A 25979-nucleotide genomic window follows, 5' to 3' on the forward strand; every position below is an offset into this window, starting at 1 on the left:
GACACTACTTTGCTTAGAATTTAAATGTTCAAAAATTCAAAAAAATTAAATGTACTAAATAAATATTTTTTTAGTACTCTATTCTTTAATTGATTTGGCATGCAAGGTGATATAAGTTTAGATATGTATTTAAAATGAATTATTGTTACTTTGTATCATACCTGAACAAACACCATCGTGTACTAATTCCTGCGAAGAATGTTAAAGAATATTTGATTTTAGTACATAAATTTACCATAACAAAATGTACTGGTTTCTAATTAGATTGTTTTAAAATCCAACCTTAATATAAATGGACTGTAATAAGTTTAAAGACTTATGATTGAATGAAAATAAAACAATAAATATTTAACGGATTTATGTCGGAAGAGATATGGATACATTAATGTCGTTTGTGCTAAAAATTTATTGTTGGGGAGTTGAATCAAATCAACTGCAAATATTAATTAAGCTAGAAGTTGAATAACTTCTAAAAACAAGTTCTTACGATGTACTAAAAGGCTTTTATCTCTGTACTAAATTTTATATTTTGCTAAGTACATTGGATATTTCTTGAAACCCAGACCAATTAAGAAAATCGCTCTAAAGTATGTTGTATGTTAACGATGATGTATTCGATTTTTTTGGTCCAAAAGGGAAACTCAAAAATAATCAAGTAATTTATATTTGTACTAAAAATGTTAAAAATGTCAAGGAACAAGAAAGGATCGAATGAGACCACTCTGATTCCTTACAGAATATTTATAAGTGTGTTTTGGCCAATGTTCTAAAAGTGTACTAAAAATGTACTAAATCTTTAAAACCTGATATAAACAAAAATTTAAGTAATTTCTTAAAAATAATGTCAATTCTGTTCTAAATTTATAATAAATCATCAAATAAATTGCGAAGAAAAATTATATCCATTAAATTTGGTTCGTTAAGATCTTAAAAATAAAAGATGAAAAAATTATATTTTTATATCTATAGTAGTAAATACGTGTTGTCCCAGATAATCATATTTTAATGAAGTTGTACTCATTCTCAAAATAACCTACTTTTACCAACCTAGTTCTCATGTTTAGTACCTTAGTCATTTATCACTTTTGTTATTTACACTGGTCAACACGTACTAGGCAAAAACAAAAAAAAAACCCCAACTGAATTCCACATTATGCCAACTTCAACCTCTGTTACCAACCATGTCCAATTTTTTCAACATTTTTTTATTTTTTGAATCCATGCCAAACATTAACCGCAGTTAAGTAATCTAATCGACTATCTTGATCCTCTCTTGATTGGGGACAAAAAAAAGTCTCCTCCCCTCATTCATTCTACCTTCATCGCTTTTATACTCTCTGTAAGATATCTTTGGTCAACAAAAACTATGTATCTCCATGCACTATAGCTTCCGAATTTAAAATTCAAACTATGCACCGCTATAGCATGGTTTGGTTATACTATGAGACTTTGCAAGATAATAAAGATCAAAATGTTACGATATTTTTCGACCATATTAAGCACATGCCAATGGATGTTTAAACTTTTATATACTTTAAGGAGTGGAATCTATCTTACTCTCTTGTCCCAATGTGGTAGAAGGTAATTATTTTGTAGACTTTTTGACAAAAAAATAAAAAAAAAACAACAACAATTCTTCGTCTGCTCCTCTAAACTTAGCAATTTACCCCCAAAGATCTCTATGAGACTGTAGTCTATTCCTGTTGTGCAGCATGTTGTCGTTCACGTCTTCGCATTGTCGACATCGTCGTCGTACAGCATAACCGACCTATGACACAATCGAATAAAAACGCTGAACTAAATCGTGATCGATCCACCACCACGATGGGGCATACTCAACAAAAAGTTGAACCAAAAAAGAAAAAAAAAAAAATTTTTTTTCTTTAGTACACAAAAGTGCAGAGTTACATTTGTGGTACATCGACCAACTTGCCTAACAAAAATGATAATCTTTTGTTGCGTGATCGTTGTCGAACATTTGTTTAGAGTTGTATAACTTTTGTCTTCTATCTCTTTCTGTCTTCCTTTTAAAAATCTTTATTTTTCCTTTTAGTAGTATCTTCTTTTTTTCATCTCTCTTTTTCCTTTAATTTTGTTTTTTGTTTGAGTTTTTCATTTTATATATATGTATTTATTTATTTTTTATGTCTTCCTTTTGCAGTGCTGGAATAATTGCGATCAACAACTTGGACCGTTTCCATTGAACGTTAATTCAGCGATGCGAGAAGGATCTCTTGTACTAACTGATATTGCATGGGATCAGGCTGTTACCAATGCATCTAAACAGTGTCTGGTCACGTGGGAGGTCTCTGGAGGCGGTCTGATGGGTAATCTACTGACTGATAGCTCCACTGTTGAGCTGTCCCTGTGGCCGGACACAGTATATCACGTGCAGGTTACCTGTAAGCATAAGGTAAGATATTGTTGTTTTTTTTTTAGTACTTAGATTATGTTGTGTGTGTGTTTAGTTTTACCTACTCCCATAGAGTAGATACACAATGAGGAAAAAAAAAAGTGGGGACATGTTTTCTAGAAAATCACGAATTTCTCCTCCTGATGCGGTGGACTAGGTCCGCCGATGACGACGATGCGCGCAGAGATATCATCTGTGTGCCTTCTTCCTTAGAGCATAATAAATTGCTGATGTGCATTCCAAAGATCTTCGCACGATTATTTTTCCCGTTCTCCATAGAGGTTGTAATCTATGTCGATGTGTGTGTTTATGTGTGTAGAGTTCTGGGATGCACCTCTCTTTACTTGTTAATTGTTTGTTCGCAGAGTGTGAAAGCATCACTAATTGGCTAATTACATTGCAATTGAGATGTGTTGCATTGGCGAACATTCCAAGGACTTTTTTTTCTTAGTTTTTAGTTCCACTACCAACTTTTTTTTTTTTTTTTGTATTGCATGTGTGAGAATGTTAAGTTGTGCTTCCACAAGTGTTTTAGTTATTTTTTTCTTCTTCAAGTTTTGAACAAGTGCGCATAAGAGTTAAAAGACTGAAGATATAGAGGTTCCTAGAACTAACTAGGCGTGGATAGAAAGAAGTATTGCTAACATGTTGAAAGAATTTGCGTGCAAAGTGATTAGTGTTGCTAGTGGATGGGTATCTATTGGCACGCATGCGGATAGGAATCTAAGATTTTTAATTTTCAGATGAAAGGAGGCTTTGGAAAAAAGTTTGTTCAGTAGGCATTAAGTTATGGTCTTGGGTATCAATTTGGAATCAAATGGAGAATATCGGAGAAATCTGCGAATTTGTTTGATTTTTTGGACCGATATCATTTGAATTCAAGCTTAGTATGGCTTCCGTTAAAGTTGGTATTAAAGACCATGTTTAATCTATGTAAGTTAAATGCGAAAAACCTGATTTTCAATGAGCTAGGTATATAAGAGTTAGCAATAAGGCCTGGTGACCTACTTTCAGCTAAACAGCTAATCCAATACATATTTAGAATGTGTCGTTTTGATCTTATGTCACAATCCCAATTTTCTCAATAAAATTCTATTTAAAGTTTGAAGAAAGTGGAACATGTATCAACTTTGCTGATGAAGACTTTTAATGCAAAAGAATTACATTCCACATAATTATTCATGTACTGCAATCCCACTCCACGAGTGGTGTAACAAAGCTAAAGAGAAATTCCGTTAAACAGTGAAAAATTTTGTAAACTAGTTTACCTAATAGAAATGGAGGAATATGTAGTTAAAAATAGATATACGTTCCACTATTTTTATCTTTCAAAATTTTTAACAAAAGAAAAAAAAACTTGAAAGTTACCAACTTAATATGAAAAAATAGCTGTGGAACGTATTGCTAAAATGTCCACACATACAAATTTCTATGAATGATTTCATTTTGATAATATTGCAAGAAGAAAAATATAAACAATTGAAGAAACCAACGTACTGTAGAAAAAAATAACTAATAATTTCCAACTAAAATGGGAAATGAATACGTTACACAATGTTTTTCACTTAAAAAACGAAAAGACATGTAGAAAAGATATAGAAAACTTTTAAGATTGTGAGTCAGCTTCATTTCAAAACAGCATTATGGACTTCATTTGCCGATGTTCCACAAAAGAATTATTGCCACACTTTTAGTATAGAGTGAAAAATTAATACGTTCCACAATAACTATAGCAAAATCTCTTTGTGGATTGTAAATTTGTGGTGAATTTGCTACTCTTTTTATGATTGTCTCAGTATTTTAAGCCAATTTTAAGACTTTGGTTTGAGAAATGATCACATTTAACCCAACTCCTAAAAAATGAATACGTTCTACAACAGGATAGAATATCAGAAAACATAAATTTTATATCAATCGAGGTTGGCTGAGAAACTTTCACTAAAAAACTTGACAAATGATAATTTTTCATTCTTTTTGCAATACGTTCCACAACATTTCCTATGATTTGTTTATCGTGCAAGTGTCAAAAATATGATGATTTAAGGTTGAAAATTCTTTTATTTTATAATTTCATTAAGGAACTTCGCATTTGTTCATCTCTGGTATTGTATGTAAGCTGTGGAATGTAAGTTTGGTTTCCTCTCAATTATCTTTGTATCTACATTTTGTCTCAAAAAAGGAGCTATTTTTGGTTATACAATTGATGAGTTTTTTCAATGTCGGCTACTTTATCCGCAGAAAACCAAATTAACGAAAAGGTTCCACAATTGTCCTTGCGCATATAATAAGGTTTAAAGCTGTGAAATCTGCAAATGTACGGAAATAGCATTGCAAAAGCTAAAACTTTAAAAATGTTGTCCATCATCAAATTTTCACAAGGTGTGGACTGTATTAATTCCTTCCACAAAGCTAGTAGTTATTATTGAATTAGTATTTAACTATCCCTTTTTTTGTCATCAACCAATCTAATTATTCTATTTTCTTTCTTTTATTCTAGGAAACTGGTGGTATGCGTCGATCATTCAAACTCATCGTTGACACTCACAAACTTACCGACAAATCATCATCGAGCATGCAAGCTATCGCAATCGAAAATGCCGGTATGAAGTCTCTGCCAAATATCTTCGCTCAAGAAACTTCCTCTGGCGAAACCGACTCCCGCATGCGCATTCTCAAGGACAGTTCAAAGGATTTCATCAGCACCTACAATCCCAGTGCCAATAATGTTGAGAAAACACCAAGTTCAAGTCAAAGGAGCAGCAGCAGTAGCACAAGCAGAAGCAGACTTAGCAGCAGTAGCGGTATCAGCAATGACATTATTGAAAGAGAATCATCAACACCTGTGCATATGTCGACGGTGCTTCGCACTAAACTTACCTCTTCAACAGTACCTGGTTACTTTTCAGCCGATGTCCTTGCACAAAGTATAGTGTTTGGTATTGTGTTAGCTGCTGCATTTTTCGTCGGCCTATTCGTATTGTATGTGTTAACACGGCCTGTGAGGAAAGACGTACCTGTCGACAAAGTCAATCTTATTCACAATGAAGTCACCTGCGAGCAAGTGTCGACAGCGACGGCATCAAACCGAACGCTGCATGTGTAAAGCTGTGAATCATTATTAATTATTATTATTAGGTACCATAAATTTGTGTTATCCTGTCTAAGGTTAAGCAACGAAACATCCAAACTGGAAGTAGTGATGTCCTTAGGTGTATATAGTTAAACAAAAAGAAGAAAAAATTAAATTAAAAATTGTAAATAGTAGTGTAAATAATTTAAGAAGCAAAAAAAAACTAACCCTAAGTGAAAATGAGAAGAATAAAAGTGGGGAAACAGGGACGGTGTCATTTCAAAATGAGTGAGACCCACTTTAGTTCAGCTGAAATAAATAAAAGGAAGAATTTATAAAAAAAATTTCTAATTTTAAGGATTTGTCTAGTCCGCGAGAAAAAAAAATAAAAAAATATTGTCGTGTGTACCATTAATTTTCATTAATAAAAAAGAAAAAAAAAAATGTCTAAAAATAATTTTTTTCGAAATGGGAAAAAAAACGATGAATATAAATTTATTACCCCATCTCATTTGTTCTCGAGATTCTTTTTTAAATTTTTTTAATTTATTTTGAAAATTTCATTTGTATCTTCACAAATGAAATAAAATCAATTAAATCTTCCATATGAGATCTAAAATAAATAAAAACAAACGATTTTTTGTCCTTAAAATTTGTAAATAGAAAAAAAAAGAAAAAAATTTGTAAATATTTAAATATAAGTAAAACATAAAAATGCTTACTCTCTGCGTGTGTTTTCATCAAAAAAGCAATCCATTAAAATGAAAAAAAAAAGAAAGAAAAAAATAAGAGTTCAACCTAATTTGCAAAGTTAAATTTCAGATTTAATTTATTATAAAGTTAAAAACAAAATATTTATTAAAAAAAAAACAATAAAAATTAAAAAAAAAAATAAACAAAACAAAAAAGTAGTTCTAAGATTAAAAATTATAAAAATACAACAATTTTTCCTGTTAGATTTTTTTCTTCATTTAAGTTTTGTTTTATTTAAATTAAATTTTCAAATAAAAATTCAAAACAAAAAAACTAAAAAAAAAAAAACAATGGCGACGAAAGCACACATGCAAAGACTGATAAAAGTTAATTCTTTTTAAAAAACATGTAAATTAATTAAATTTAATTATGTTTAATTTTTTTTTTTCTAAAGAAAAAAAAAATTTAAAGGGAAAGCAATTCGTTTAACTTTTTTTTATTTGTTTTTTTTTTTTGTCTTTGTAAAAATAATAAGAAAAATAAGTGAAAAAGAAAAAAAAAATTGTCAAATAATAAAAGAAAAAAAAAAACAACTAAATTATATAATACAACAAAAAAGAAAATTGTAATATTTTTAAGTATTTAAGAAATATTTTCAATTCTAGTTAATATTAGAAATTATGTTGAGTTGAATGAGTTCGAGAAGTGAATATCTTGAATAAAATTGTAATTATTATAAAAAACAAAAACAAGAAAATGAAAAAAATTAAAACAAATTAAAAAAATAAAAACACTAAAAAATAAATTTTAATAATTTCTTTTTATTTAAAATGAAAAATGAAGATGGATTTTTCAGGTGATCCAAGAGCCAAAAGGAAAAACTGACTTAACCAAGTATTCAATTTTACACATACATACATACATGCTTTAAGTCTGAAGGAGATGATATTTACATATATGTAATGTGTTTCCCAAGCTCGATGGTGGCAAGTGATTGATTATTATTGAAGTAGTTTTGACTACGGTTAGTGAAGTTTAATGAGAAATATGGAAATGCAATTATATAATTTTAAAATAAAAAGTGTTCTCTCGCAACTTTGGAACTATTAAAATACAACAATTAACTGAATTAACACTGATAATTAAAATTTTCAAAAATGAAAAAAATTATAGTGCAAACTAGGTTATCTCTAATTGTATGTTTTTCATTCTGAAGCTGTGATGTAAACTGGTAAATAGAAATATTCTAAAAAATGCCTATGACTTCGGATAGTTTCAGAATCATGAAAATTTTCAGAAAATAAAAAAAATTTTTAGATTCTTTCAACAAATTTGAAATATTGTTTGATTTAGGAGAAATTTAAAAAAAATTAAAATAATTGCAGGGACTAAATTTTTGTTGCGTGGAATGTGGTTAGGATTAATTAGTCATTTTAAGACAAAAGGTGGTGGGACGATCCATCGATAATATCATTTTCTCTTGAATGAGCTTTTAACCAGTTTTGTGAATTGATTCCACTTGAAGTTAGATTTTAATGGGTCAAAGTTCAATGCATTTTGTTCGTCGATAAAGTTTTTTTTTTCAAATTTTCCAGAAGAAAGTTCTTTTTCCTAGGAGAGTTATCAAATAGCATACTTCTAAGCCATTTGAGATACCTACTAAAGTATAACTTTTTTACGGTCATCGGTGTTGTGTCGGTTTTTAACATTGAGTACATTTAACATTTAAAAAACTCGATGTAAAAAAACTTGAAAATTACATGAGTTAAGATGTAAAAAATGGTAAAAAATTAAATTGCTTCAGAAAGTCAAGACAGAAAAATTAAATGATTGACTTCTTTTATGTTTTTTTATTTTCAACTATTTATAGAAAAACAAAAACACTACAATTTTTGAACGATGGTTTTATAGTTAATTTAATTAAATTATTTCATCATCCAAATTCAGAGAAAATGCTTGATTTTGTTTGCTGTTCAACGTTAAATAAATGTAAATTAATTTTCTAAACCTTTCAAATGTTAATGGACTTGCGTCAAATTTAAATGTTGGGCCATTTGGGGTGATTAAGCAGACAAATTTAAAGCTAATTTGGAAAGGTCTTTGGGCTCTAGGGAAAAAAGGCCATTAATGAATTGCATGTCGCTAAATAAAGTTTTCTATACAAAATTTATATACTTCGTATGGCAACCTGTCAAAATGAATGCGTTTTTTTAAGTTATTTACCGTTTTATACCATTTCTTACGTTTTTTACACAAAAAAAGTAAAAAACTTTTTACTACACGAAATTGCCCATCAGTGACGGTCATACAAAAATGGTCTTTCTCCCTTAAACAAACACCCTTTCACCCAAAACATTCCGATACGTTAAAAGTAGGTACTTTTAGTAGTACTCCTATGAATTTTGTTAGACTCAGTATACAATTAAACCGAAAAATACATTACTGATGCAGTTTTTTGACGATGGTGACCAAAAACCAAATGGTATTACTGTCCACAATATCGACCAGTAAAAATGCTCCATACAATTTTGTCCGGGTCAGGCCTCTTTTTGTCTAAATTTCCCTCACATCTGGACACCATAAAGTGCAAATACCTATAATTCTTTTTTGGAAATGCAAATGTTCTATGATGCTTAATTTTTAAAGGCTGAGGTAAGCTCGCCGGAATCCAAGGTTCGTCCTGAGAAAAGCAATCTTAAAATTCAGTTAGAGTAAAAGCACCGAATTCTTTCCAATTATTAATGTTCTTTATTCATTCAATAGACTAACTACTTTCTTTTTTAATTATTAAAATTATTTACTTCTTTATTTATTAAACAATGTTATACCCTAACATGCTCTGATTAGAAAAGCCAGTTCTCAGGTTGAGTGGGAATTAGCCCAGGCCCAAGATGAGAGGGATTATTCTGGTGCACACCTCCTAGCGAGGGTGAATAGAGCGCTACCTAATAACTCTCGGAGAAAGCCCAGTCTCAAAGTGAGTGAGAATTAATTAAGTCCCTAGTGCACAGCCTCCTAACGAGGGTGAAAGACTTATATATAAAAATACTAAGAAAAACTTTTATTTAAAAAAATCGGAACAATTAATTAAAATTGGACCTCTGGCACCATAACCAAGTTGCTATTCAACTTTAGTAGCGGCGGGAGAACTACTTCTTTATTATTTGAAGGTTGACGATTTTCGATTTTCTGTGAAAATTTCACCTCTACTTACATATATTTTTGCTTAGACTTAATGTGAATTGTAAAAACTAAACAAAAATTCTAGTACAAAATTACACATTATCATAACTCTTAAATATAAGATGTTGTTGTTGTTGCTGTTGATGGTGTGGTGATGGTTGGTACACTTTATAGTCTGAGCGGTACGGTTTCTTGGATTTTATAGTCCGGGCGTACAGTTGCAAAAGGTAATAGTGGTAATAGGACAGGTAAATAGTCCGGGCGGTATGGTTGACTGGTGTGTATAGTCCGGGGGTGGGGGTTATAGAGAGAATATGTAACGCTTCGTTACAGTTTTTTTTCACTTAGATTAAGAGCTAATGTCATTGACATAATGAGTATTAACTAAGCAATGCACTTTTTGAAAATCGAATTGGAAATAGTTAATTAATTTGTTTCAATTTTGATTTATTGGCTCCCGTAGTTTTTGTATTTTGGGTATTTAGATCCAGTTTATATGAACTTAGCGAATCCAAATTAGGTTCATATTTTGTTGCTGGATAGTAAGGTCAGTTTTGATTTTTTTGCTCCGATTGTTTTTTTAAGTGTTTCGCTAAGTTCATATCAATCGAGCGAAACGAGCCAAATGCGAAGAGCGAAATACTCCAATAAAACCAAAACTAACTTATTGTTCCAAAGTCTTCAAAATGTTTTTAGAAAAGAGTCTTGAGTAAAAGTTGAAAAAAAGGTTTCAATTTCAATCAGATTTCCTTAGTTGCTATTAAAGAATGAAAGGTCTAAAAAAAATCATGATATTTTGTTATAATTCTATGCATAATATACATGAAAATTTAATATTGTGTAAGCGGATACCTGATTTAAAATCATTTTATTGAATAAAAACGATTTCTAATAAAATATTTTTTTTTTCTTCTTTTTTTTTATTTTAAAATGAAACTCCAAACCTGGTCACTGACCAACTGTGATCAAAAAAAATTTTAATTTCACTATCAACGCTTCTTTCGAAAAGAAGAATTATCTGAGTCTAAAAATGCACAGTAAACTAAAACATGAATTAACATTATGCAAATTATATTTCTATAACCTATGCGGAAAGCAACTTCATTGAAATCCAAGAAATAAATCAATGTTTTCTATCGACGACGACAACGACCAACACTGCTGGCGACGGCAGTTTTACTATATTCATCAACCCACGTTTGAAGGTGTGATTAATGAACAAGTAGGTTAAACATAAGAATAAACGGTGAGCTGTTTTTTTATTCAAAAATTAAAAAATAAAAAATCGTTTTTTTTTTTGGCCACACTTTCAACAAAGAAACACCCAGTTAACCGTCCCATAAATAAAAATCAACTTTTTCATGTCAATTTATTCTCCTAAATGATTTTAAATTTTAACAATTAATGTCATGTGAGTGAAAATAAAAAAGGTCACACGCCCATAATTCATAGAGTCAATTCTGATTTTATCATTGAACCCCTCTTTACCCTATACATTATTATTGCTAATTGTAGAACTTTCTCCCTACGGTATAGAAAAAGAATATCTATAAAATTCTGAGAGAAAACAAAAGAGATGAATAAAATCTCGTCCTTGGCCTGTTATCCTTTATTCTCGTTACCAATTCGATTCGGAGGCACTGCAACGCATGATTGTGTCATCATTCTTTCAATTCGTATCATTTCCTGAAATGCCCGAAGGGAAATGCCATTAATTTTCCTTCAAACAAAAAAAAAAAAAAAAAAAAAATGTTTTGTATTTTCACATCGCGAATAACGGTGCAGGAATTTCTCTCTCTCTCTCCTTTTTGATTCAAAATTCTAGCAGAATGAAAGGCAGCTTGTTCGCCTGATGCAAATGGGAGTATGTAGAGAGAAAGCAACACAGCAGAATCAACGACCCAAATCGGGAATATTTAATCCAATATCTCACAAAAGAAAAAAAGGATGAGCTCTGTATATACTTTAATTTGGAATCGGTTCTTCATTCGAAAAAAAAGGAGGGTGCTGCCTGCCGTTTTCAATCAGAGTTCAATGCAAGAAAATGATGATGCCCTTTTAAAATTCAATAAATTATAGCCGAATTGACTTGAGCGCTTCATCGTCGTCGACAATGTGTTGTCCTCCTCCTTCATATATTGATGTCCTTGATAAGGCCCGCGAGCGTGTTGAATATTGCATAACACCCCAGATAAAAGGCTATATTATATACCTAACGTGAATATATTTTTTCTCAAGAAAATTTATCATTTAAGTGCACTCGATCATCGTCATGGAAAATTCAGAACAACAACCTTTTCTTTTTTTTGCAGCGCTAATTTTTTTGTATTTTGGGGACAAGTATTTGATTGATAAAAGAAAGACTATTTTTGGAAATATTTGTCCTTTACTTGATGTACATTGTACACCTACCTTGGTAATTAGACAACTAGTAATAGTTTAATCTGTATCAGTGGAAAATGAAGTTAGTAGTAGTTTCAGAAGACGAAGAAGAAGAAGAAGAAGAAGAAGAAGAAGAAGAAGAAGAAGAAGAAGAAGAAGAAGAAGAAGAAGAAGAAGAAGAAGAAGAAGAAGAAGAAGAAGAAGAAGAAGAAGAAGAAGAAGAAGAAGAAGAAGAAAAAGAAAAAGAAGGAAAAGACGAAGATATTTGTAGTGGTAAAATTAATACTGAAGTGAAATCAGTGTAAGAACCAGAAAAAGGAATAGTAAAAGAATGGGAATAAACTGCTCTGTTAGTAGAGGAAGAGGTAGCACAAGTAGAAGTGGAAGAAATACTAGTTGTATCTAAACCAAGAAGAGTTAGTTGCAATAATACCATAGAAATGTTCTTCAGACTTAATATTTTAGGAAGCATTAGCACCAGAAGTAATAGTACAGCAGTTTTGTTAGAGTAAACAGCACATTAAGTGAAAACATTAAAAGAAGTTAAATAAAAGTTGTTTAGGTAGTAGAAATGTTTAGTACCTAGTATTAATAACATACAAGCTAGATAATATTTCCTTTGATTTCAATTTACAATTCGTGCTGAAGTGCCCATGACCAATTTTCAAACCTCCAAAGGGACACGGCATTTATAAAATTTTTAACTAATTACGCATTGCTTTTATAACAAGTTTAATAGATGGAATGTCATAAGTATGTACATAGGTCGCTAATAGTTCTATACAAAATTTGAGGTGTTGGAAAAGATATCCGAGTTATCTTCTGTTTAAATGAAAGAGTTGGTTTTGACTTGTTCCAAGTGTTTCTGAAATATTGCGAACAGTTTGCATCCTATACAAAATTGCAGTTTTATAAGATATTTATATGTGAGTGTTCTTTAAACTTTAGAACCTTGAAAATACAAACACCTTTTTTTAATATTATTGATTACAATTTTTATTTGATGTTCACTTGAAAGTGGTTGGACAGCGAGTGCCCATTATGCCGATCATTTAAAGGTACTTTGCCAAAAATGACAAGTCAGCATAATGAACACTCAGCGCGTGAGACTAAACATTGAACTTTTATTAAATGATCTTATTTCGTCTGGTCTCACGCAGAAGTAGGAGTTGGGTGGAAATATGATATGGTAGGAAAGGTAAAAATGGGTGATAGAATACAAAAAAATACATAATTATACTTAAAAAGAACACTCAGTGGGAACTGGTAAGAAATCATTTCCCATCGTGTCAGCAACAATGCAATGTGATAATACTATTGGTCATATGGTTACTTAAAATGATACTAAAAATGTTTACTTAACATACTCCCCCCCTTTGAGGGATCTAATCCCTCAAAAAAAAAATTTAAAATTGTGTGTCTATTTCAAAACGAGGAGCGCTTCTTCTAGGAAGTGGTTTGGGTTTTCTTTTTTTAATAAAATAAAAAATAATGAAGCCAATCATTGTAAGGAATAATATGAAGCTCATGCTATAATGATGGTAATCGTGCGTATTTATAGAATTTACCCAGGTATCATTATCTAGGTCTTTATCAACTTCACTAATTTTGCCTTTTAAATCTTCTATCTCTTTAAAATTAGTCTCATTGCTCGGGGATGTTATGATGTTAATATTTTTCATCGGAATTTTACCTTTAATTGACTCAGAAATTTTAATAGAGGGAACAAATGAGTTTTTTAAGGTGGTATTGCTAAAGACTCGACCATTTATCACTATGTGTGGAAGTTTTAAAATACATGGTATCAAAAATTCTATAAAACCACTGTCACTTAGGGTAAGACTTTTTGTTATTCCTTCACACACCAATAAACCAGTTACAGCCTCCTTAAGAGCAAATATCCAAGTATTGGAACTTCTTAGGCTTACCCATCGATCTTGAGAGATGGATCTCGTTAAACAACAGTGACTTAAAGCACTACTCAAATGATTCAGAAGCGAGACTTCACAACTTATACCGCTGTCTCGATGAATCATTGTTGGTAGTTGTTGGTTACAGACAAAATTTTTCGTTGAGAGGAAGTGGCATGATGATAGCTGATTTTCTGTTAATTCAAAATACCTATCTCTTGTTGCAGTGACTGCTAAATAAGGGGATGATAATTCTATTATGAAACTTGAATCATTTTGAAATAGAGGAAACTGAACTAAATTAAAAAGCTGAAATTCTTGGTTATCAACCAAAGGGATCATCATTTCAAATACTATTGAGTCATTAAGACTTCGTCCTTTAATAGATGACAGCTTAAAAATATCTAATACAGATGCTGTCGGAATGTTAAGATGGGATGGAATGTTGTTCCGAATAATTTGGAGCTGTTTAGTAAATTGTGACGGCGAAATAAAATGAGGATTCATTTTGACATTATTAAGACTAAGAAGAACGTCAAGTAATGTGTCTTGCACTCTTTCGAGGTTTGAAATTGACAAAATCAAATATGAAGTTAATGCAGAAAAGCGCTGACTGACATCGATTATTTCTTGATGCTTTTCAATGCTGTTTAAGGATTTTTCGAACATGGTTTTAAAACCTTGATATTGCTGACTGAGTTGCAGATTATTTCGTTTAAGCAGATTTACGGTTGAATCTGCGATTGAGCTCTGCTTTTTAAGGAGATGCACGAGATGCTGTTCATCTTGGTTGACCAAAGAGATTTGGTGCTGTATGTCCTTAGCATCATCTTGATCCAATACCCCAAATAAGCTATGTGCCACGTTTCCTATAAAATCGAAAGGAGATCTAGCAATTCTTATCCTTTTATTGTAAGAAGTATGATAATTATGAATGAGGTCATTGTTTGATTCGATTGCTATAACTCTTTGTTTGAGAGCTGTTACTGTAGGCAAACAGTACGGATTAATTTTCAATTCATCTAAACAAATATTATCCATTCTCTGTAAATAAGTTTTCACTTCTCCTAGCTCTATAGTCCAGTAATTTTAGGTTTTATCTGCGGAAAAATTCCTACTGGGCTGAATTTTGGTATACAGCTTAATGACGGCTTTGTTATGAAGATGTGAAAAATCGACATTGATATCGTGTCCGCGTTAAGAGTTATAGGGGTCAAAAGGTCACAAAAACTGGTTTTTCACGATTTTCAGCAAAACGGTAAGTCTTATCAAAAAATTTTCAATGCAAGAATTGTAGACCAGATTATTATATATAAAAAGTGTCATGACACTTTTTTTCCTAAGACCCACCGTTTCTTAGGTATAACGATTCAAAAAGTTGAAGTTTAGTTGTAATCGTCATAATCCTATTCCTGAAAAAAAAACTCCTAACTGAAAAGTTCCTGAAATTTCATTATTTTTTTAGCTTGAATTTCGTTCCTCAACTGTTAAGGATATGGGGAAACCAAAAAAAAATGGAAATTTTCGCCATTTTTCCGATTGGGGCCCTTCTCCCGAAACCATTTCCCTGGGAATTTTTGTTTAGAATATGTCTGAAAATATACAGGGTGTGCAATAGAGAATGGACAACCCTAAAACGGCTTATAGCTACACTTATGATTGTTCTAAAAACAGATAGAAAAAAGTTCTATCGCAACCAGTTCATAAAATATGGACTTTTTTTCGTTCAGTGTATTTTAAATTTTATCATCTTATGTTTTCGTTCACTACAACCACGAATGAATGAATTTTATTTATTTCTTTTTTTTTTTATAATTTTCTACAATAATTGTATGAGTACATAAACACTTTAAAAATTTCATAGCTATTGCACATTTTCGTAAAAAAAATTTTGAAATCTGTTTTTTGATGCAAAATGTAAAAAAAGTATTTTATGAAAAATTTTAAACACCTGTGGTATAAAATAAATCTATAGAAACCTAGCTGGCCATCTTTCTTAAAAATATTCTGGTATAAGGAGAATATTTTTAAGAAAGATGGCTACCTAGGTTTCTATAGATTTATTTTATACCACAGGTGTTTAAAATTTTTCATAAAATACTTTTTTTACATTTTGCATCGAAAAACAGATTTCAAAATTTTTTTTACGAAAATGTGCAATAGCTATGAAATTTTTAAAGTGTTTATGTACTCATCCAATTATTGTAGAAAATTATAAAAAAAAGAAATAAATAAAATTCATTCATTCGTGGTTGTAGTGAACGAAAACATAAGATGATAAAATTTAAAATACACTGAACGAAAAAAAGTCCATATTTTATGAACTGGTTGCGATAGAACTTTTTTCTATCTGTTTTTAGAACAATCATAAGTGTAGCTATAAGCCGTTTTAGGGTTGTCCATTCTCTATTGCACACCCTGTATATTTTCAGACATATTCTAAACAAAAATTCCCAGGGAAATGGTTTCGGGAGAAGGGCCCCAATCGGAAAAATGGCGAAAATTTCCATTTTTTTTTGGTTTCCCCATATCCTTAACAGTTGAGGAACGAAATTCAAGCTAAAAAAATAATGAAATTTCAGGAACTTTTCAGTTAGGAGTTTTTTTTTTCAGGAATAGGATTATGACGATTACAACTAAACTTCAACTTTTTGAATCGTTATACCTAAGAAACGGTGGGTCTTAGGAAAAAAAGTGTCATGACACTTTTTATATATAATAATCTGGTCTACAATTCTTGCATTGAAAATTTTTTGATAAGACTTACCGTTTTGCTGAAAATCGTGAAAAACCAGTTTTTGTGACCTTTTGACCCCTATAACTCTTAACGCGGACACGATATCAATGTCGATTTTTCACATCTTCATAACAAAGCCGTCATTAAGCTGTATACCAAAATTCAGCCCAGTAGGAATTTTTCCGCAGATTGGGCTTAAAAATGACTAAAATGACTGGGCTACTAGCCAATATGATGATAAATTATAAAATATATAAATGTTCCAAAAACTATTAACGGTGCTCGCACTACCTATATCTTCAAAATAAATCCCTGTGGGATGGTCAAATTGGGTTATTCTTATTGGTTCGGTATCTGAAGAGGCAGCTAATGGAAACAATAGCAACATGAAGCATAATAATGATGTTAAAGAGTTAAGGAGGTATCTCCCACTTCTTAATCTCATCAGGGGTTGTTTTTTTATTGGGATTTGTGCAGCATCCTTTTGCTGCTCTTTATGGTCAATCGGTAGGGGACAAAGATTTTGAACAGCTCGTTGATATGTGCCGGTTTCAGTCTTAACATATGCCACTCGTACTAATCCGTCTGTTCCCTTGACAACTTCGATTACACGTCCGAGCTTCCATTTCATTGGAGGCTGGTGTGCATCTTTTAAAAACAACCATTGTTCCAGGTTCTAGATTTTTGGATTCCACCTTCCACTTTAATTTCTGTTGAAGAAGATGGAGGTATTCATTTGACCATCTTTGCCAAAAATGCTGTTGAATATGCTGAATCTGACGAAATTTGTCTAATCTTGAGATGTTATGATCAGTTATGTCAGGTTCTGGAAGCGATGTCAACGGAGCACCAATTAAAAAATGACCGGGAGTCAATGCCTGCATGTCATTAGGATCTGAGGAGTTAGGTGTAAGTGGGCGTGAATTCAAGATAGATTCAATTTGAATCACAACTGTGGAAAGCTCTTCATAAGTTAAAGACGCTTCTCCTAAATATTTTAACAACAATGTTTTTGCGGATTTAACAGCGGCCTCCCAAAGGCCTCCGAAATGGGGAGAACGTGGTGGAATGTGTTTCCAGTTAATTCCCATTTTTAAACAATTTGAATTAATCGATGATTGAGTTTCAGACGAATCAAGAAAATCTTGAAAATCTTTTAATTGGTTTCTTGCCCCTACAAAGTTTGTGGCATTGTCACAGAATATAGTATGGCATACACCTCGTCTTCCTATAAATCGTTTCAAGCAGTTAATAAATGATTCAGTAGTAAGGTTGCATACAACTTCAATATGAATAGCTTTTGTTGAAAAGCATACAAATACTGCAAGATACGATTTTGTTGGAGTTTTCCCTCGAATATTATAATGTGTTCGTATTGGCCCACAAAAGTCCACCCCTGAATAATAGAATGGGCGAGAAGGTACGATTCTTTCCTTAGGTAGATTACCCATTAATTGATCTATGGATTTGGGTTTCGCACGGAAACATTGGATGCATTTAGAAAGTACCTTTTGTGTTTCTCTTCCTACACTCAAAATCCAAAATTGTTGCCGAGAGATAGATACAAGTGTTCTATGGGAAACGTGTAGATGTTTTTTATGTAAGTGATCTGAGAGTAATGTGGTAACTATATTATTTTTTGGGAGTAATATTTGATTTTTTGCTTGGGAAGGAATTTCAGCATTTTTAAGTCTTCCACCCACATGTATTAACATTGTTGTTTTATTAAAATATGGGCTTAACGAAATTATGCTAGAGGTATTGCGGAGAGGTTTCCCTGCCTGAAGTGCCTTATACTCTTCGGGAAAAACACTTAATTGAACAATCCTCCATAACAAATGCGTTCCTTTCTGGATTTCTTCCGCGGTTAAAGAACCAGTTCTTCTGTTTCCTTTGCAGCGAATATTAAAATTCATCATGAATCTATAGCAATGTGCAAAAATTTTCTGCAGTGTAAAAAACGAGTTTTTATGGTTGATTGAATTTATTATATCATTTTGGATTGACATATTTAGCACTGTCTTTGGCCTTCGATGCCCAGAGATTTCTTCTGGAATCGAATACTCCATTTGTATACTTGAAGTTTGTCTTAAAAACTCAGGGCCATTGAACCAAATGGTTGATCTTACAAGATTGGGCATTCCTAACCCACGCGATATAAGATCTGCTGGATTTAATACTCCCTTTACATAATTCCAATGATTCAAATCTGATTTAGATTGGATTTTTGCTACACGATTTGCTATATATGTCTCCCAAGTATAGGAAGGTGCCTTTACCCATGTTAAAACCGTTGTAGAGTCGGTGTAATAACTGACTGATGTGATCGTCCTACTGATTATTGGAAGGATTTTTTGCACTAATTCCACCATTAGGACAGCCGCCTGAAGCTCTAACCGAGCTATAGTTGTCGCCTTTAAGGGAACGACACGAGATTTTGAACATAACAATTGAACAAAAACTTTCCCTTCATTATCAATAGATTTTAAGTAAATGCATGCGCCATATGCGCTTTCACTACTATCGGAAAATGCATGCACTTCTAATTTCGTAGCTGAGTCTATTAAGATAAGGCGTGGGATATTAATTTCACACAAAGAAGAAAATTCTGATAAATAGTTTACCCACTTATAAGCCTGTTCTTGAGGCAGATTCTCATCCCACAATATCTTAGATTTCCAAAGTTCTTGTAAAAATATTTTTCCTAGTAATATGGCTGGGCCTATCAATCCCAAGGGATCGAAGAATTTTCCCAAGTCGGCAAGAACGCGGCGTTTGGTAATCTTTAAATCATTGGGTGCATTGTACTTGTAGCAAAATTTGAATGTGTCTTCAATTGGGTCCCAAACCAAACCAAGGGTTTTAATGACCTCCGACTGATAGATTGTTAACATTCTTTCTCGATCTTGCATTGGAATATTTTCTAGAATGCGTGGATCATTTGAACAAAATTTGGTTAAATTAAAATTTCCTTGACTTAATAATTTTATTGTTTCATTGAGAAGCAACTTGGCTTCCTCAAGAGAATCTGCTCCTGTTAGGCAGTCATCCACATAGATATTTTTTGTAATAATTTTTGATGCATTAGGATATATATGTTGAAAATCATCTGCTAATTTGACCAAACATCTTGTAGATAAATAAGAGGCAGACGCCATTCCATACGTAACTGTGTTGAGCTGGTATGTTCTTAATGTGCTCTTAGGATCTGGCCTCCATAAAATGTGCTGATATGCTCTATCCTTTGGATGAATGAGTATTTGACGATACATTTTGCTAATATCGCCAGTGAATACATATTTATGTAATCTGAAATTGGCTATAACTGAAAATAAATCTGATTGGACTGTTGGACCAACCATGAGGGTGTCATTAAGTGAATACCCAGATGTCGTCTTTGCAGAAGCATCGAAAACCACCCTGAGCTTTGTTGATGAGCTCTCGGGTTTAATTACACAATGGTGTGGAAGAAAATAATTTGACTTTGGTATGTCAAGCTCTTGAATTGCAGTCATATGACCTAGACGCTCATATTCCTCCATGAAGTTTGTGTAACTTTCTTTGAGGTCTGCATTTTTTTCTAGTTTTCTTTCTAATGAATAAAAACGCTTCTTTGCAATTTCTTTTGAACCTCCTAATGTTTGGTTTGGGTCTTTCTTAAAAGGAAGTCGTACTATGTACTGACCCTGGCGTGTTGTTTCCACGTTATCATTAAAATGTTTTTCACATTTAAATTCTTCTTCGCTGTAGACCTTCGATTCAACTTCAAAATTTTCACTTTCCCACAGTGATCGGACCATTTTATCTAGTGTTCTCAGACTAGGTTTTGACACTGAATGACAATGAGAATTTTGGGAAGAATCTACAGCGCTTCCTGCTAAAACCCATCCTAATCTAGTATTCCGCAATAGAGGAAGATTGTTTGAGATTTTAAATTCTCCCGGCAAAAGAAGCTCAAAGAATAACTCTGCTCCAATTAACAAGTCTATGCGGTTGGAACTAATTGTGTTAGGGTCAGCAAGAAGAATATTGGAGGGCAATTGCAAAGTTTGCCTATCCAGAGATGCAGTTGCCATATAATCACTTATTTTTGGCATTATACTGGTCTCAATAGTTCTTTTATATGATGAAGTTCTAGATTCTAAATGAACATTTATTACGAAATTGGCCTGACTTTCCCTGCCTCCAATTCCGCTAATCGGAATGTCCTTTCTTCGCTTTATGCTCCCTAACTGCTGGGCTAGGGATGTTGTAATAAAATGTAATTGAGATCCCGAGTCTAACATAGCACGACAAGGAATACGCGTTCCTTTTGAACTCACGACGTTCACAATCGCCGTGGCGAGATATACCTCGCGACCCTTTAATACGACCCCTAGAGAATTGTTATTATGGGACCCTGAAGGAAACTCACCCACCCGACCAATAATATTATCACACTTACCGGATGCTGGGTTTTTTACGTTGACATCTTTTTTATTTGGATAGTGTAGTAGAGTGTTGTGTTTCCCGTTGCAAACCTTGCATCTACGTTGCTGTTGACACGATGGGAAACGATGTCCTTGCAAACAGTTGGTGCAAAGTTGAAGCTTCCGCACCTGCTGATTGCGATCCTCAACTGAAAGATTAATAAATTTTTTACAATTAAAGATCTTATGATTATTAGTTTTACAATATGGACAATTTGAAACTTCCCTATTTTCAGATGCGGTGGTTACCGCTTTCTTCCTTTCATCTGATTTCACCGTCTCCAGGGCTTGGAACCTGCATTCGACAAATTCCAGTAATTGGGTTAGAGTTGGTGTTATTCTTGGTGCTTGTAGGGATTCCTCGAAAAGCATTCGGGTGTCTTTGTCCATTTTTTCCAGCAATAGATGTACAACTAATGGGTCCCATCCACTGGTGTCATAGCCGAGATTGTTGATGGCTTGAATGACTTCCTTTGTTGTATCATGCAGCCTCTTGAGACTTCTGACAGTGTCTACGATGGTATTTGATTGGAACAATCGGCTTAACTGAGCGGATAACAGCAACCGCTTGTTGTTGAACCTGTCAACTAGAGTGTTCCAAGCCAATTCATAATTGTCATCAGTGGCATGGAAATGTTGAATGAGGTTTTGGGCATCTCCAGTAAGATTTGTCTTTAAAAAGTATAATTTTTGAGCCGGTGCAATTGGTTGGTTGTGCACCATTTGTTTGTATAGATCGAAGAACTGCGGCCAATTAAGATAGCTTCCATCGAATTTGGGTATCTCAATTTTTGGAAGCTTGATTGTTGTTGCTCGTCCTTGATTCATTTGAACTGTTTCAGCTGGCAATGTATTAGTTGGTAGCCAGGTGATCCTCAAATCTAATTCATCCTGGAGCTCAAAGTAAAGCTGTATATCTTCTACAGCTGCATCGCCTCCAAGTCGTCTATATGTTGTTGTTATTTCATCCCAATTGGTCATTAGGGTTTTTGTTTTTTGGTTAAATTCTTGCGGTAAAGTTTCCCGCAATTTCAATGGGCACTTATTAAGACCTCCTTGAAATATTTTGCAGAGTAATCGGAATTTGCTATCCGTAGTCATCCTGTTGACCTTTACACTGGTGTCATCTATTAAAGTGGGCTTTATTGTCAGCCCTGGTGGTATGTTAAATTTGGAAATTGCTGCGGTAACTCCCTCTGAATGCCCTGCTGGGGGCTTAACGGCTGCTGGTCCTAAGAGGGCTTCTTTTAGCTGCTCCGGCTGAGGATGGACTGCTGCGGTCTCCTCTATAGCCCCATCAGATTTTTCTTCTTCCGCTACTGCAAACCGCTTGATGATGTCATCTTTCATTTGATCATGAATTTTTTTTACCCCATCGTAAAAACCTTTAGTGAAGTATTCGTGTTCAGTTACCTGCGGATAATTGTCTCTTATCTCGCTATCAACATTGTCGAATACTTCCCATAATTCATTTAATCTTGTCCACCGCGCATTTAAATAATCCAGGGTTTTCCTTCCTGGACCATCCTTTCCGTAATTGCGAGCAAGTGTACAGATTTCTTTTCCTACAGCTTCTTGCTGATTGGTAAGTTCTTCAATTGTAGCCACCATTTTAATTATTTTTTATATTGAATTGTTAGTAATTGAAAGGAACTTCTTTTCTTTTTTTTTTTTTTTCTTTTTTAGTCTTCTTAATAACGACTCACTTCACAACACTGTTTTCTTTTATTTTGTTTTGTTTTATTAATTTACAGGCCACTAAACTCTTTTAGTAGGTCCTGTCACGGTCGCCAAATGTTCTTTAAACTTTAGAACCTTGAAAATACAAACACCTTTTTTTATTATTATTGATTACAATTTTTATTTGATGTTCACTTGAAAGTGGTTGGACAGCGAGTGCCCATTATGCCGATCATTTAAAGGTACTTTGCCAAAAATGACAAGTCAGCATAATGAACACTCAGCGCGTGAGACTAAACATTGAACTTTTATTAAATGATCTTATTTCGTCAGGTCTCACGCAGAATTAGGAGTTGTGTGGAAATATGATATGGTAGGAAAGGTAAAAATGGGTGATAGAATACAAAAAAATACATAATTATACTTAAAAAGAACACTCAGTGGGAACTGGTAAGAAATCATTTCCCATCGTGTCAGCAACAATGCAATGTGATAATACTATTGGTCATATGGTTACTTAAAATGATACTAAAAATGTTTACTTAACAGTGAGATACCACTTACTAAGTATCTCTACTCTAAGTGTTTTCAAACAAAACTAGACTTTTATGGAAGTAGGTTGAAATTTTTTGACCAGGTATCTTTTGATAATGATGTCCTTAATTTCTTGGGCGGTAGTGAGTACCGATTGTACTGAAAAGTTGACTTGTTCTTTAAACCTTTTACCGCCTCGCCTGTTTTAGATTTAAACTACATCAGCGGCTTCAAAAATTGAACATTGCGAAATACGTTTTATGGGCTTCAAGAACTGCATTAGACCGCACCTACAAATGTTTTACATGGTAGAGAGGCAACAGTTGCAATAAAAGAACTGGGCAATGAGCAATTTTGCAGAAAAATTATTTATTGATATTCACAAGCACTTTGGGGGTGCCAGATCAAGAAACCGTCACCTAAATTAAATATTTATCTAACGATTAACGACAAACAATTCTTCCCATATCGCTTCTGAAATTCCAAATGTTTCGTTCTGAGGAATCATCAAAAACTCAAACAACTGGCTAAACAGAGAAAAACAGACCACATAAAATGGAACAAAAACAATAAGATTTCTCTATGGTTTTCATTCAAGAAGGAAACCTTATTAAAACAATCGGATTTTTCTAATTGTTTAAAAATCTGCACTTGTAGGGTTTTAAGAGGAAAAAAAAAGGACGATCAGGCCGGGGATCGAACTGGGGCCTATAAATCATGAGTCACACATCTTACCACTTGTACCAACCTGCCATAAAAAAATTGATCGCGATTTTTGTTCTAGTGCCAATTTGAAAACAAAAATGAATTTTTCACTAAAATTTTAAGAAGATTTTCTCTATAAAAATAATAAGAAATCTCCTTAAAAAACGTTATTTATCGTTGATTTTAATAAGATTGCCTTTTAAAATGTATGGACAGTAAAACAATATGGCAATCTGTTAGTTTTTAGGGGGTCATATTTTTTTCTGTGTAGAAGTATCAGAAATCTGCAATATCTATGGTAAAAGTTTTTATCGCGAAACAGCCCCGTAATTCTTGTTAGCTGAATTTTTTTTTTAGAAAAAATCAGCATAATCACGTCCCTTACTTTGGCGCGGACACTTTGTGGCGGAATCAAAAAAAAAAATAATCTCATTAATTGTAGCTTATTAAATGCTAATTTGTTGCGCAAACCAAAAACTTGTAGCTCGCATAGTTTTTGAATTTTTGAATTTTTCGCTAAAATAAGTCTGAAGTAAGCGGACAAAATCTGAAATGATTAAAAACAAGGAGTTTAGTTAACCTCCAAATTTGTAGCTTTTCAATTCCACAAGCTTAGTTTTGGTAGCCTCAACTGTTTTTTTGATATTCAAAATTCCGCTAAAATAAGATTGAAGTTAGTGGACGAAAATATTAAAAATTATTATTTTAATATGCGCTAATTTGTTGCGTAAAAATTAATTTTGTAGCCCAGTCATTTTTCATTTCAACTTAAAGTTTCAGAAGTGCACATCCGGTTTGATCAGGCCAGTAGAGACCTTTTTGAAAAATCACTTTTTTAAGATTTTTCTTTTGCCATTAATTGTAGCTTTTGAAAGAAGATTTTTGATGTAAACCTTAGTTTTGTAGCTCAAACCGGCTCAAACAATTTTCCTTATATAAAAGGATAAGGTCCGAAGTACTGCATTTTCTAACGGTAATATTTCAAAAACGGGAGCTTATTAATTTTTTTTTAGTTCGGATTCGAGTTCAGCACACCGAAAACCTTCAGAAAAGTATATTTTTGATTAGGCAACAAAAAAAAAAGTTTAATTTTGTTAACCAGTGTTATTAGTGCAGTACCAAGTCAAATAATAAAAATGTATAAGAAACAGTACAATTACAGTAAAAAACCGATCTGAAAAATAAAACAAGCATCTCTAATGCAAGTTTTTACGACCAACCGCTTCTCACTGGTCCTTAAGGTTCAACAAAATCCTTCGATTGATGCTAAGGATCTTCATAAGCAAAAACCGGAGCGTTGTTTGAAAAAAAAAATTCATAAAAAAAGAACCTGCAATCGAATTTTGCACTTGTTCTTGTAATGTATGAAAAAAAAGCAAAACTAGCTCTCTATAGCTATAGTTATATCCTGCACATTCATATGCTCGTCCCCTTTTGTCGTTCCGCTTCATTTGGTTGAATTAGGCACAATGACGAGGACGAGTACGAGTACGACTATTCTATATACGACGACAACGACAACTAGAAATAAACGAGCGTTGACGACTACGCCAATGGCTGTAAATGTAGCTGTATCTCTGTATATTTTTTATCAGCAGCAGCAGTAGCAGCATCAAATTTTACTAAAGGACAATTTCCACATTAGAAAAATCCACATATGGCACACATAAGGATATTTTTCTTGGCTTTTATTTATACGCTTCGTTCTTTCTGTATGTGTATTTATTTCAAATGAGGGTGCACTGAACCGAGACATCAAGAAACAGGCTGCTGACTTGGCTATAAGCGAGAAATGCATTTTCCATGTTAGACCAAGGGGAAGATGTACTTTTTTTTTTTAAACTTTTTTTTTACTTTTTTTTTTTGCAATCAGAAACCATCTTTGGAACAAATTTTCATTCGTTTTCTTTTATGTACTGTTGTACACGTATATATAGAGAACTTTGGTTGGGATGTTTTTTTTTTTTTTTTTTCTTTTAAGCCAACAAGGATTTATTCGCTCTCTTTTTGTTTATATTAGTGTAGAGGTAAAAGTCTTCACTAAAAGGATATAAATGTTAGAGCGCGAGTAAAATCTTTTTGCAAGGATATATTATATGAATAAGACGAATGCCTTGTGGGATTCACTCTTGTTATAGCGTGACTTGAACACTTTTTTTTTGATTTTATTTTTTATTAAGGAAACGACAATGACCGCGCGACT

General features: G+C 32.8%; 1 protein-coding gene across 2 annotated transcripts in view; it reads left to right on the forward strand.

Moving 5' to 3' along the window:
* The window catches only part of LOC129909318 (transmembrane protein fend), a 45260-nt gene extending 38958 nt beyond the window's left edge, over positions 1–6302 (forward strand). Inside the window, exons 4-5 of one of the 2 annotated variants that reach the window (XM_055986402.1) lie at positions 2162–2413; positions 4911–6301. In XM_055986402.1, coding sequence (XP_055842377.1) covers positions 2162–2413; positions 4911–5516 — 858 coding nt within the window. In that variant the 3' untranslated portion in view covers positions 5517–6301. Of the gene's footprint in view, positions 1–2161; positions 2414–4910 lie in introns of both variants that reach the window. The other variant, XM_055986403.1, reaches the window with a different exon arrangement.
* The last annotated feature ends 19677 nt before the right edge of the window (positions 6303–25979 follow it).

Source organism: Episyrphus balteatus, chromosome 2, assembly GCF_945859705.1.
Source record: "Episyrphus balteatus chromosome 2, idEpiBalt1.1, whole genome shotgun sequence".
In the NCBI taxonomy this organism is placed as follows: domain Eukaryota; kingdom Metazoa; phylum Arthropoda; class Insecta; order Diptera; family Syrphidae; genus Episyrphus; species Episyrphus balteatus.